Source organism: Lactuca saligna, chromosome 9 (genome assembly GCF_052625555.1).
Source record: "Lactuca saligna cultivar CGN05327 chromosome 9, ASM5262555v1, whole genome shotgun sequence".
Taxonomy (NCBI): Eukaryota; Viridiplantae; Streptophyta; class Magnoliopsida; order Asterales; family Asteraceae; genus Lactuca; species Lactuca saligna.
The window spans coordinates 160,010,422-160,025,493 of record NC_136425.1 but is presented as its reverse complement, the minus strand read 5'-3'; the positions used below and the strand labels follow the sequence as shown (position 1 = coordinate 160,025,493).

The window sequence follows — 15,072 nt, the reverse complement described above, 5'->3', positions numbered from 1 at the left end:
TGGCCATGGTTGTGCACACCATTCTCGATTCCACGACCATGCCGTTTTGTGATGCGTCATAGGGAACTGAGAAAAAAAATAAGGAAGAAGCTTGAGGCATTACTAATGAGGAAGAGTATGTATTTTCTCAGCCAATCTCATTCTTCTTTATGTTCATCTCTCTTCTTCATGAAGGTGGTTCATGTTACATGTACACAACAAGGAGACGGTGATGAGGTGAAATGAGATGACGTAGGGATTATACCTCATGACCTCAAAAGAAAGATGATTTATTGTTAGTCAAATATTTTTTATAATTATTTATGCTATCCAAATGATAATGTAACTAATAGTAAACCCGTAAAATTAGAGTTTTGGTAAAATCTTAATAAGAGAAAAAATAGGAGCGATTTTGTAGAAAAAATCAGCAATCGTTTTCCTAATGGGTCGAACCACAATGTTTTTTTGTTATTTACATTTGAAAATATTATATGATTGTTATAAACTAATATTTTATAAATAAAACAATATTAAATAAGTAGTAAAATAAATTAATTAGTAAAAAAAATTATATAAAATTTAAATATAATAAAGGATGCCAAACGAATTATTTTTGAATTAAAAAGATTTATATGTACAAAACTTAAAAGTAAAATAAGCATTCAATAGACTTATCAATGAAAAAACAAAAAGAAAATAGCAACTCTAATAGTGTTGAATGATCAACCAACTATTAATTATTCATAATAAAAAAATACTTCCAATAAAAATGCTTTTAAAGTTTAGAATATCATTGACAAAACTGAAGAATGTCATAGAAAACTTCCAAGATCAATTAAACTTACTTACAACAAAATATAAACAAATAAATCAAAAAGCATAAATAATTCACTCCCATTCACTATGTACTACCGAAAGGGACATGTCATGAAAACACCAAACATGCGATCTCTTTCATACGCAATAACTTATCAATTATCTGATTTTTCATTTCCTTTGTTTTTCATTCCAACCTCTATCTTTGTTCTTTCACATGGTTTCTTCGGTTGTCTGGTTTTTAGTGAAACAATGGGCCGAACAACAACATGAGCCTCTAATCGATATACCGCAATCCACCTTTCAGACCATTTCCACCCCCAATTTTCTTTGCTTAGATCATAATAAGCTTGACCAAAATATCGACTTGAATTAGCTCTCCACTATATAAAATCATTATAACATAATTTCAGTTTCATCGATTTCAAAACCAAAAAAATTCAAAAAGACTTCAAAATGTTTGTGAGAACGTACTTGATGAGAGAATGCATATGCTAGTGCTCGTTCACGTTTGCTATTTGCTTCCTCTCTTTGTTGTATCCTCCTGAATGTGGTTTCCACCATTGTCTTAGGCCCATCACACCATTTCATCTGTCAAATGGCATTGTTAGAGAATCCATAACATGAGTGGTTTTTTTTTTCATTGTGAAAAAAAAAAAAACAATGGAAAATCTTATGACCTATTATGACATGTTTTTCAAAAGTTATTATGAAATTACAAGCTCTTGTAAAGAGCTTTTTCAGTTAGTGTTTTGGCATTTTATTTATTTTAATGTAACTTTAAACATACCAACTTATATAAAAATCAATAAACTTATATAGATCAAAATCGGTAAGTGTTATAAATAACTTGATGAAAAAGCTTTACTATCATGGAGATGTATTAAGGCTTATAAATTGTTGAGTTGACAGTTGAGATGTTATGAAAAAATTTAAGGAAAAACTCTTAATAGATCATCTCTAACTCATCTTTAGGGTTTTTATATATATATATATATATATATATATATATATATATATATATATATATATATATATATATATATATATATATATATATATATATATATATATATTAAATGAAATACAAAAAAATTCGAATAGTGTTTATCTATGACCCTGTTTTATTTAATTTTTTTAACCAAAAAATACATTCCCAATATATTCTTTTGTAACTTATATTAAATGGTAAAAGACACTTATATTAATTAGCTTCTAATAAACATGTATTTTTTATTTTTTATTTTTATCTTTTTTATTGTAAAAAATTATAAATCATATTATCTAAAAATTATAACAAACTGTTCGTTATTATGGAACACTTTTAAATCAAAATTTATTAAATAAAAAACTACTTTCATAAAACACTTTAAATATATATATATATATATATATATATATATATATATATATATATATATATATATATATATATATTATGCATGCTTTTATAAAAATATCATACATACATTTGAAATAAAAAGTACACGTTTATGTATTGGAATAAAATTTCCATAAATTATCAATTCAGATATCTCATAGACCGAAGTAGATGTTCTTAAATTATCAATTAAGATATATCTCATAGACTAAAGTAAATGTTCTTATTTTTAATACATTTATACACGCATTAAATTGTGAAATTGATAATCTTCATCTATGTGGCATCGACTTTTATTAGTGGAGTAAATTACATTAATAGTCTTTATGGTTTGGAGTCATTTGCGCATTTGGTCCCTAACTTATTTTTTTAACTCGGAATGTCTCTACTATTTGTTTTTGGGGAGAATTTTATATATGCTCCTCTTAAACTTCAAAATATCATATTTGCCCAGTTTAATTTCTCAATATCATATTTACCCTTTATAAACCTTCAAAATATCATATTTGCCAAAATCATTTTTTATAATGTTTTTAATATTTTATAATCATTTTTATACCTTAGAATTATTATAATAATTAAGAAATTTAACAATATTATCCTTACGTCTATGATAATGGAATGTGAACTTGTAAATTGTTGGAATGTCGGCCTCTTGACAAACAAAAAGATTCACATTTAACCCTTTCTATGGAAGGTATATTTTGATTGTTTAGTTTTTGTTGTTGTTGATTATTATCATTTTGTAGATGGAGGATATTTTAGATATTATCATTAATATTTTGATGTTTAAAAAGTGCATATATATGATATTTTGATGTTTAAAAAGGACATATATGATATTTTGAAATTTTACGAAAGGTAAATATGATATTTACAAAGTTTATGAAGGGTAAATATGATATTTAGAAATTATGTTGGGTAAATATAATATTTTGATGTTTAAGAAGGGCATATATGAAATTCTCCATTGTTTTTGTTACGTGCTTAGTCTTTACTGTGTGTTATTGTTACGCACTTGGTCTGTATCTTACCTAAAAAGATTATTATTTAAATAGTAAAAAATGATGGGGTGGGTAAGGTAATGTGACGGAGGTAGGGTTAGGGGTGTTTTTATTAATAAAATAAAGAATCAATGACAAAATAATATTTTTAGGTAAGTTAGGGACCAAATACGTAATAAAACAAACAGTAAGAACCTTTCAAGTTGAAAAAATAAGTTAGAGACCAAACATGTAAATTACTGTAAACCATAGTGACACTTCTTTCACAAATTTTGTTCATTAATTGAAGTTGTCACATTTTAATTTTTGAAAACTATATTTAAAATTTATATGAATTCGAGACATAATATTAAACTTTATATTTATAACTAGAGTAAATTATTGAAATCGTCCCTGTGGTTTGGTCAAAATTGCACGTTTGGTCCCTAACTTTTTTTTGTACGCGGATCGTCCATATAGTTTGATTTTGTTGCGTTTTTCGTCCCTGTGGTTTGATTTTGTTGCATTTTTCGTCCCTTACATACATAAAGTTAGGGACCAAACATGCAATTTTTACCAAACCATAGGGATGAAAAACGCAACAAAATCAAACCACAGGGACGATCCGAGTGCAAAAAAAAAATTAGGGACCAAACGTACAATTTTGATCAAACCACATGGATGATTTCAATAATTTACTCTTATAACTAATTTATATCATTCAATATACAATACAATATTAAAAATATTTATTATTACATTTAAATTATAACTACTATTCAAAAATAAATTAGAAATATATAAAGGGAAAATGACTCTTGAGGGTAATTAACTTTTGCGTTTGTACTCATTTGGTCCCTTTTCTATTTTTTGTATTCAATATACCATCGAACTTGTTGTTGGTGTTTACTATAGCCCTTTTGACCGGCTTTTGACCTGTGATAGCCGGTCAAAGGGTTATGGTGAACACAAACAACAAGTTCGATGGTATATTGAGTACAAAAAAAAGGAAATGGACCAAATGAGAACAAACGCAACAGTTGGTTACCCTCCTGATTCATTTTCTCTTTACTCATTTACAACAAATCCCACATCATCTCCTACTAATATTAATGACTTTATAAGATTCATTCTTGCTTCTCTTCAAAACATAACCTACGAAAGGACATTATTCATACATGTACAACTTTGTAATGCACTTGAATATTTATTAGGGGAATCTTGACTAAGCAGACGCATTTCATGACTACATTTACATTTCCAATCAAATGATTTATCGTATCATGGATTCTAGACAAGTCTACAAACGAGTGGAATCACAAGTGCTATGATTTTTGAGTTTACTTAGCTTTAAGATCGAACTCATGGGATAAGATAAAACATCAATATGTACAATATTATGGTGATGTGTCTACAAAAACATCATGATATTGTACATATTGATGTTGTATCTTATCCCATGAGTTCGATCTTAAAGCTAAGTAAACTCCAAAATCACAGCACTTGGGATTCCACTCGTTTGTAGACTTGTCTAGGTACCATGATACGATAAATCATTTGATTGCAAATGTAAATGTAGTCATAAAATGCGCCTACTTATTCAAAATTCCCCTAATAAATATTCAAGTGTATTACAAAGTTGTACATGTATGAATAATGTCCTTTCGTAGGTTATGTTTTGAAGAGAAGCAAGAATGAATCTCATAAAGTCATTAATATTAGTAGGAGATGATGTGAGATTTGTTGTAAATGAGTAAAGAGAAAATGAATCAAGAGGGTAACCAACTGTTGCGTTTGTTCTCATTTAGTCCCTTTCCTTTTTTTTGTACTCAATATACCATCGAACTTGTTGTTTGTGTTCACCATAACCCTTTGACCGGCTATCACAGGTCAAAAGCCGGTTAAAAGGGCTATGGTAAACACTAACAACAAGTTCGATGGTATACTGAATACAAAAAAAAGAAAAGGGACAAAATGAGTACAAACTCAAAAGTTAATTACCCTCAAGAGTCATTTTCCCATATATAAATATAAAAAAAAATTAAAATTAACAACCAAAAGTTTTATTCCATTTTGGTGCAAAAGAATATTATTACTTTATAGTAGGAGTAATACTATTTATTTACCAAGATGGACTGAAATATTAAATGTGCTTAGAGAGTAATGAATTTGGAAATAAAGCAAAAAACAAGTTTAGGAAATAGATCCAAAATTCTACTAAAGCTCAATGGTTTTTGTGGGTCCTATCACCAAATTGCATTCCTCCCTTTCCTTCTATCTCTTTTCTTCTCTTCACTTACTAACAACCTACTAGTGCAATATCATTTCTTAAGATTGGTAAAAACCTAATAGAGTTGATATTGGTCGATGTGACCATCTATTTATGCCTCTAACACCACCACCTATTCCTTTTAGCCTAAGGTTCAAAGATTTTTATGGGAACCAACTCCTATCTTCAGAAAAAATCATCAAGATAGTTTCTATCTTATATAAGTAGGATTTGAACTCATACATTATTCATTAAAAATAGTTAGCATTACGAAAGACTTTACTATATGCAACATTCAACTCAAGGAGCTATTCAAGAAAGAACTGGGTCGGGGCAACATGACCTCTTTCTGGTACGAGGATTGGTTTGGGAATGGTGTAAGTTTCTTTCGTGTTTATTGGGATTGGGTTGGAGATGCTTATGAATTTTATGGATCTCGTATGATTGTCTATAGAATCTTTTACGCATCAAGATTTCTGTCACATGATCTCGGTTGGATACTATTTTACTCACAATACATGGAGTTAATGGACACTTTCACCACTTGATGGAAACCATGGAAGCTGCTGGTGTAAGACATGCGTGTTGAATTAAATTAGTTCACGAAATTCCGTTCAAACTTTTCTCATCATGATTGTTGTCACATAACTGCTGGATATTGCGTTAAATATCATGTGGTAAGGATTTAAGTTGTACCTCAAGTTCATTAAGCTTGGACTCAACTTTCAACCGATCTTCAAGTTTCAACTGCTTTACTCGGCTTTCTTTGACCATGCACATGCGACGACTATTGATTTCCGCTTGGATTTTGCTCCAAAAATGCAATCTTTCAAGAGCAGTAGAAGCTTGTCTAAAGGTAAGTTTATCCTTACATCTCGAGATCCCTTGGAGATAACGTAGCATCTTCCTTGCCTATCATTGATTTAGTTGTATACAAAACAAGAGTCTCATGAAGAAACGTTCTTTTATACCACAACAATGATATCACTTTCGAAACTCTAACATGGGATACTTAGTACATGAGACCCACAAAATGAAAAACATAAACACATACCTTATATGCTCGAAATGCACTTTGGATTCGTATAGCAGCCAATTCCTTGGTTCCCATGCTACAACCTTTAACTTCTCTACTAGAGAAAAGAAATTTCAATTCCTTCTCCATAGAATACCCGTTCTTTACGCCTTTTGAATCGATGGAATCATGTTGTATCTGTTAAAACAAGCATTAAGTGTCCATTCGGGGAAATCCCATAAAATTGGAACAAGTAAAATAATATATTTAGTTTGTTCTAGTTAAGCCCATGAAGTAAGAAAAGATATAACGTAAATTACGTTCAATTTAAATTTCAAATAACAAAGATGAAAATAAGATCCTATTGGTAAACCCATTACCTTCAACTTTATGGGCGTATTTTTCTTCTTTCTCTTATTGCGACTTATCATCTTAAACCAATCACAAACACCCATTTATGCCGATAAAATATTGCGAACACCTAGCACAAAAATATAGTTTAGAAACTACATGGAAAACTTCTGTTGATACAAATGAATTACATACATGAAGCAATTAAGAAGAATAATTAACCTTGTAAACACCACACAGATTATCAACCAAAACAAGATCACAAGAAAACTTTGACACACAACCATGCTTGAAGCAAGTCACAAAATGCACATCATATAAACAACAAAGATTACATAAAACATTTGACAAATTCCCTAAATTCCAAAAGGCAAGTCATTAATTAATTAACAAAGATAAGTAAGATTATATGTGATTACATACAACAAAAACAATCACAATAAAAGCAAGAATATATATACCTAAATTGCAGTGGTGAAATAGTGAGAAGAAACTGAAAAAGGGTACAGAAGATATGGACATTGAATTGGGAAAATGAATAGTTGTAATAGCATGAAAAAGGATGGAAGGAGAAGTGTCATGATCCATGGTTATATATGGATCAACTTTCACAAAGTGGAATATGGCTTTAAGGTATGGAAGAATTCTCAGAAGTTGACAGATGGACTAGATTTGTAGGTGGAAGGCTTTAAACTCCAAGAACCTTCAATTATGAACCCTTTGGAAAATGAAACCTCAACGTAGAATGCTTTGAACAATGAAACAAGCTTCTGTGCAACACTCTGTTGTCTGTTGTCCCAGAGACTAAAAAAAAGTATTATAAATATATAATTTTTTTTGTAGCTCGGAGTTAGTTCAATGGCCAAATTCCAAAAAAATCCGATATATATATATATATATATATATATATATATATATATATATATATATATATATATATATATATATATATATATATATATATATATATATATATATTGTTTAACCACAAAAGTATTTTTATTTTTTTGTTTTAACCACACTTTGCTTTTGTATATTTTTTATAAAATTAAATTAAAGTCTTAATGGCTATATCATAAAAAGAATAGAAAATTATAAATTACTAAAGTAGCCAAAACCACTAATTACTTACCAATTTTAGCCAAAAATTAGCATTGTCGTAAAATAACTACCAAAACCGTAGATGATTATTAGGATCACTTACTTTTTTGCCTTAATACTTACGGTTTCGGTTTAAGTAATTTTTTTTTTCAATTTTGAAATCGAAAAACGTAGCTTTTTAGAAACCTACAACATGCTCTCGAAGGCCTACAGTCTCCCAAACCGTAGATATTTAAAAAAATACGGTTTTTACAAGAAACCTACAGTTTGTTTTTTGTTTTTTTAATACTACTTTATTGTATTATGGACTACCTATTTGTAGAAGTTGACTCTTTTATTTATTTATTTATTATATACTATTTATTCGTAGAAGTTGGTTAATTTTTTTTAGGTATTAACAACTGTATTGTACTTACTATATATGAGAAATTTTATATTTTTTAGATTAAAAGTTTGTGATTTTACTTCTTAAGTTTATTATTATTATTATTATTATTTTTTATTTTAAATTCATAGAATGAGTTCAAACGAGTATTTCTTATTGCTTATCACTGAAGGAACATGAGAGTTTGTTAATTCCCAACTATCGTATGTATGGCCACCGCGATACATTCCGAAAATGTTTTATTACGGTGTTGAATTTTACGAGACAACCACATTCACTAAATTTGTTTATTTGGTGAAAAGCAAGATGATATTCCTAATGAATCAAAAGTCATCTTGTCTTATGAACATCCATACTAAATGTATTATTGTGCTATTGTTGATGATTGTGATATTAGAAAGTTGATCAAGATAATAAATAATGTTTGAGGTAAACCTGTGTCTGTGTATGTTGTAGTTGAAGAAGGTATTCGGGCAGACGAAGTCGCTGATAGAGGAAAGGCATCTGCAACTAACTTATCCAGCAAAAAAGGGAGTAACACCATAATAGGTAATTTTACAACTCCAAGTAAAAGTCAATATCATAGTGTTGAAAATGTAAACGTGATGCCAGAACCGATTATGTATGTTCAACTAGAGAATTTTAAGTATATCGGTGATAATGATGTTGATACATATGTTAATGATGTAAGTGCACATCATCTCTCTCTCTCTCTCTCTCTCTCTCTCTCTCTTTCTCTCTCTCTCTCTCTACTTTTCATCATTGTCTCCACTGCTTCCATGGCAGGTTCATCTGAGACTACCTCATTTGCTGATCAATCTGCTTCTTTGATGATGTTGAACGTGAAGCCTCACCAAAACCTTACCCTCGATATTGATTCTTCTCGATATCCTGAAGCTTTACGGCCTATGATCGAATGTCTCCGTTTTTCACCACTGGCTCAAGCATTGACCATGGCTGAATCTGTACCCTTGGTTCATCTGTCAAAGGCGTATTCTACTGCAAACTATAGTTAGGCTGAAGGGGTTATTATATTCGAGGTTGCTTCTCACAAGACTTTAGTTTCAAAAGTCCATTTCTGTAGACGTCTAGGGTTTGCTACTACTGAAGGGCTTGTAGATCTTGACTTAATTTCTTCTTCTGCACTGATTGAAATGTTTTACCAGATGGGGTTTATTGGCGATATCTCATTTCTCTCAAAGTTCAAGAAGTCCATTCTACCTCCTATGTGGAATGGGCCTTTCATGTTGTTATTCAAAAGCTTCTCTGAAAGGGTTGCTGGGTCCACTAGTGCCAGTAAGTTATTTTACACCTTAATCTATGGTCTTTACAGAGGAATCAATTTGGACTATGGTGCTATTCTTTGGACTCAACTTGTTTAAAGCTCTGTTTCGTCTACATGACATTCAGAGATCTCGTGTGCTCGGTTTTGGTCTGTCATCGTCAAGCGAGCCCTGACTCACTTCCAAGTTCTGGTGGCAGAAGATTCGGTTATCGCTGTCATTCCGTTTCTACAAACATCCTCTTTTGAAACATCTGATCCAACCAAGTTCATCTTCGTGGGTTCTATTCTGGAAGCCATGTTGTTGAATGTTCCAACTGACAATGTCATCATGAATGAGTACTAAAAGCTTCCTGCATCTGGTGTTTGACCCATGCCTGAAGATCTTAATAAACCTAAAAAAGGTGAGGAAAGAGAAAACCAAAGGCTATTCCTTCGGAAGTAGTACCAAAACCGAAGAAGGTCAAGGAACAAGCTAATAAACTGAGACCACCTTCACTGATTTCTCAGGAGCCTTCTGAATAAAGAACTCACTTGAATGTTCGGAGGACTGAACAAGGTTAGATGGAAGTTGAGGATACTGCTGCAACTTCAGAACCATTGGTATTGCTAGTGTAACGCCCCAAAATTACCAGTTAAAATTTCATTTTTAATTTAGATGAAAACGTAAAATATCATTACAAACATTCATGATAAACATCCATGTCTGAAAAACCGGTGACATCATAATCAGAATTCAGAGTACATCCCAGAAAATCTGTAATGCGGAAACAAAAGGCGTATGTGTGATATGCTGCTACCGCGCCGGCTCCTTTCCCCTAGCTGAAGAGGTACCTGAAATCAAAACTGCAAACCATAAGCACAAAGCTTAGTGAGTTCCCCCATAATACCCCATACCATGCAAGCATATAACAAACAACATTCAACTATGAGATACGGGCCCTGCCCACACTCGTGAAGATACGGGCCCTACCCATACTTCGCTATCTGGGAGATACAGGCCACGCCCACACTCGTAGAGATACGGGCCCTGCCCACACTTCACTATCTGGGAGATACGGGCCTAGCCCACACTCCACTCTCGGAGAGATACGGGCCTAGCCCACACTCAACCGCCAACTCATATCATACAAGTATCACACAGACAACAAGTATAGACAGCTCTATCATACTAGCATATATCGTAATCACTCAATTAAGAGATACGGGCTCGGCCCACACTCTAATACTAACGTCTCGTCTATACGGGCCGACCTTGGTGCCTTAGACCCTTTACTACTGAAAGGAAACTCACCTCGAAATGACTGCTGGTGTGTGTGGGAACCGACTGTCTGCTGCTGCTGCTACTCCGGAAATCCTCCGGCTGTAATTCCCACACATACTCAATCAATCACTATTTACTGCCTTTTTGGGTGAAATTACCCTTTTACCCCCCCTGACCATGCACTAAGTCAAAGACAGAGTCAACTTCCAGTTGACCCGACTCGCCAAGTTGGCTATCCAACTCGTCGAGTCCATGTCCAAACGACTATCCAGGGTTCCGTTCCTACTCGTCGAGTTAGGCGTTGACTCGACGAGTTCTCCATCCAAACTGATGTTCAAGTCCTTCATCCTACTCGCCGAGTTGTATGAACAACTCGTCAAGTTCATCTTCATCCGATGAACACTCATGCTTAGACTCGCCGAGTTGTATGAATAACTCGCCGACTCTATTCTTGATCTATGAAGATTGCCTTGGACTCGCCGAGCCAGGCCATGACTCGCCGAGTCCTACCATGGGTGAGTTTAGCTTCCAACTCACCGAGTCACACCCTGTGACTCACTGCTCAAACTCGATACAGCAAAAAGGGGACAACTCGAAGACTCGCGAGCAGACTCGCCGAGTCGTTGCCATGCACCCATTAATTACACCAATTTGTTCGATTCCAGTCCATGCCATTCACAGATCTGGGCTTCTAGGACATGAATCACACGTAAACTTTCCAACTTTACGTGTAGATATTCACTAATATGGATTTTAGGGTTCAAAATGCCTCAAAAGGGTAGATCTAGGGTGAACAAGCCACATGGGTCCATAAAGCTAACATATCTGAGCTCCTGGAGCTCAATCTTGCCTAGATCTAGAGGCCAATCAACTTATTACGAAACATTATGCACATACTAGCTTGGGGAATGGCTCAAGAATGTCTTAAATGAAACCTTAAGCATAGAAACAGGGGGAAAATGGGGTATACCTCAATGAAACTGCTGAGAGAACACAATGATGCTTGGATGGCTCTCCTTCCTCTTGATCTACTTCTCCTTCTTGCCTCAAAGCCTTCAAGAACACACACAATAGCCTCAAACTCTCAAGGAACAAGCTTAGAACGAGGGTTAGGAGCTCTGGGGGTGAATGGGGGCTGGCATGGGGCGGATATGAGGTTTAAATAGGGTGCAAACCCCTGAAACTTAGGGTTTCATCCAACAGCGGTGACTCGCCGAGTCGCCAACTTAAACGTGTCCCGGGTCTCGTCCCTACTCGGCGAGTCGGACCTATGACTCGCCGAGTCCAAGGCTTAAAAAAAAGGAAAAATACTCAATTAAGATTTACATACCAGGAACTAGGCGCTACAAATCTCCCCCACTTATTTTAGACTTCGTCCTCAAAGTCTGCTGCTCGATCCTGGAACAGCTCGGGGTAATGCTCCATCATCTCGTCTACCGACTCCCAAGTCCATTCTGAACCCCTGCGGTGCTGCCATTGCACCTTCACTAGCTCCACCCTCTTGTTCCTCAAATCCTTCGACTTCCTGTCGAGGATTGCGACTGGGCGCTCAATGTAATTCAGGCTGTCATCAACCTGAATATCCTCTAACGACACTACCGCTTAATCATCCACTAGGCACTTCCGCAGCTAAGAAACATGGAAAGTGTTGTGGATCTGGCTGAGCTCGACTGGCAACTCCAATCTATACGCCACTTTGCCCACCTGGGCTACCACCCTGAACGGTCCGATAAATCTCGGGCCCAATTTTCCCCGCTTCCTGAATGGAATGATGCCTTTCCAAGGCGACACCTTCAGGAGAACCATATCCCCGACTTGGAACTCCAATTCGGATCGATGCTTGTCGGCGTAACTTTTCTGCCGACTCTGAGCAGTCTGAAGTCTGCTCCGAACCTGCTGGATCCTCTCGGTCGTCTCGAGCACCACCTCGGTGCTTCCCATGACTCTCTGGCCAACTTCACCCCAGCATATCGGGAAACTGCACCTCCGCCCGTACAACATCTCGAATGGTGGTCGGTCAATACTCACGTGGTAGCTGTTGTTGTATGAGAACTCAGCCAAGGGAAGATAGGTATCCCAGCTACCACCGAAATCTAACACACATGCCCGTAACATGTCCTCAAAAGTCTGGATGGTCTGCTCGCTCTGACCATCCGTATGCGGGTGAAAGGCGGTGCTAAAATGCAAGCGAGTGCCCAAGTCGTCATGAAACTTCTTCCAAAATCTGGAAGTGAATCGCACATCTCGGTCTAATATTACTAACACCGGCACCCCGTGCCGCGATACTATCTCCCTGATGTAGATATCGGCCAACTTCTCGGCCAAGATGCTCTCCTGGATCGGAATAAAATGGGCGCTCTTGGTCAATCGATCCACGATGACCCAAATCGAATCTACTCCGCGCGCAGTCCTGGGATGTTTTGTGATAAAATCCATCGTGATGTCTTCCCATTTCCACAACGGGATGTCCAACGGCTGCATCTTCCCATGCGGTCTCTGATGTTCGGCCTTGACCTTCCTGCAGGTCAAGCACCGTTCGACATACCATACCACATCCCGCTTCATGCAGAGCCACCAATAATCTAGACGAAGATCCCTATATCTCTTCGTCGCCCCGGGATGAATAGAGAATCGGGACTTGTGCACCTCCTCCATCAAGATCTGACGCACGCCTCTGTGATACGGCACCCACACCCTGCGGTGCAGTGTCAATAGTCCTCGGCTATCATAATCGAAGGAGGAAACCTGACCCACCACACGTTCGCTATTTCGATGTTCCTCCTTGATGGCCTCCCGGATCTGCTCCAACAGGGGAGTCACCACAGTCATCCTCATGCACATACCACTGATCGGTGCCGCCTTGCGGCTAAGCGCATCAGCCACCACGTTGGCCTTTCCCGGGTGGTAAAGGATCTCACAATCACAATCCTTCACCACGTCCAACCATCGACGCTGCCTCATGTTTAGATTCGGCTGATCCATGAGGTACCTCAAACTCTTGTGGTCCGTGTAAATGGTACATCGAACCCCTTAGAGGTAATGCCGCCAAATCTTGAGGGCGAAAACCACTGCCCCCAACTCCAAATCATGCGTCGGGTAGTTCGCCTCGTGAGGCTTGAGCTGCCTCGAAGCGTAGGCAATGACGTGCCCTCTCTGCATCAATACCGCGCCCAAACCTGAAATAGACGCGTCACAGTAAACCACAAAGTCCTCCACGCCCTCTGTTAGGGCTAAGATTGGCGCCTCGCACAATCTCTGTCTTAGTGTCTCGAATGCTGCCTGCTGCTCGGGTCCCCACCGAAAGACCACAGCTTTCTTTGTCAACTGCGTCAGGGGTACAACTATCTTGGAGAAATCCCGAATGAACCTCCGATAATAGCTCGCCAATCCTAGGAAACTCCGAATCTCAGATGGTGACTTCGGAACCTCCCATCTCATCACGGCCTCGACCTTGGCCGGATCGACCAGAATCCCGTTCTGGTTGACAAGGTGTCCGAGAAATTGTACCTCGCGCAACCAAAACTCACACTTGGAGAACTTGGCATACAAGCTCTCCATCCTCAGGGTCTCCAAAACCTCCTCAGATGCTCCTCATGCTCCTCCTGCGTCTTGGAGTAAACCAAGATGTCATCAATAAAGACTATCACAGACCGATCCAACATCGGTCTGCATACGCGGTTCATGAGGTCCATGAACGCGGCAGGAGCATTGGTGAGCCCAAACGGCATCACCACGAACTCATAGTGACCATAGCCCGTCCGAAACGCGGTCTTCTGCGTATCCTCCTCCCTGACCCTCATCTGATGATAACCCGAACGCAAATCAATCTTGGAGAACCAAGATGCTCCCTGAAGCTGGTCAAAAAGGTCATCAATCCTCGGGAGTGGGTAACGGTTCTTCACCGTTACCTTATTCAACTCCCGATAATCTATACACATCCAGTGTGACCCGTCCTTCTTTTTCACAAACAAAATCGGGGCTCCCCAGGGTGAACTTCTCGGCCTAATGAATCCCTTGTCTAGCAGCTCCTGCAGCTGCGTAGACAACTCCTGCATCTCAGGAGGAGCCAACCGATATGGTGCCTTGGCTATCGGGGCCGCACCAGGAACGAGGTCAATCCTGAACTCCATCTGTCGCTCGGGAAGTATCCCAGGAAGCTCCTCTGGGAAAACATCTGCGAAATCTCGCACCACCGGAACCTCGATCACGGTCGAATTACCCGCCTCCCGGGTATCCATTACGTACG

At 36.9% G+C, this 15,072-nt stretch overlaps 1 protein-coding gene across 2 annotated transcripts; it reads right to left on the bottom strand.

The window, feature by feature from the left end:
• Positions 1–742: 742 nt before the first annotated feature.
• LOC145017816 (protein IQ-DOMAIN 10-like) lies at positions 743–7,360 on the bottom strand. Of its 2 annotated transcripts, none has more exons than XM_078975771.1 (6): positions 7,256–7,360; positions 6,824–6,924; positions 6,483–6,641; positions 6,125–6,340; positions 1,270–1,386; positions 743–1,178 (listed from the first exon to the last, which is right to left on the bottom strand). In XM_078975771.1, the coding sequence occupies exons 2-6, from the start codon at positions 6,896–6,898 to the stop codon at positions 951–953; spliced, it is 795 nt and encodes a 264-aa protein (XP_078831897.1). In that variant the 5' UTR covers positions 6,899–6,924; positions 7,256–7,360; the 3' UTR covers positions 743–950. The 2 variants fall into 2 exon arrangements, with proteins under 2 accessions (XP_078831897.1, XP_078831896.1); XM_078975770.1 differs by lacking the exon at positions 7,256–7,360 and adding an exon at positions 7,017–7,212.
• Positions 7,361–15,072: the final 7,712 nt, after the last annotated feature.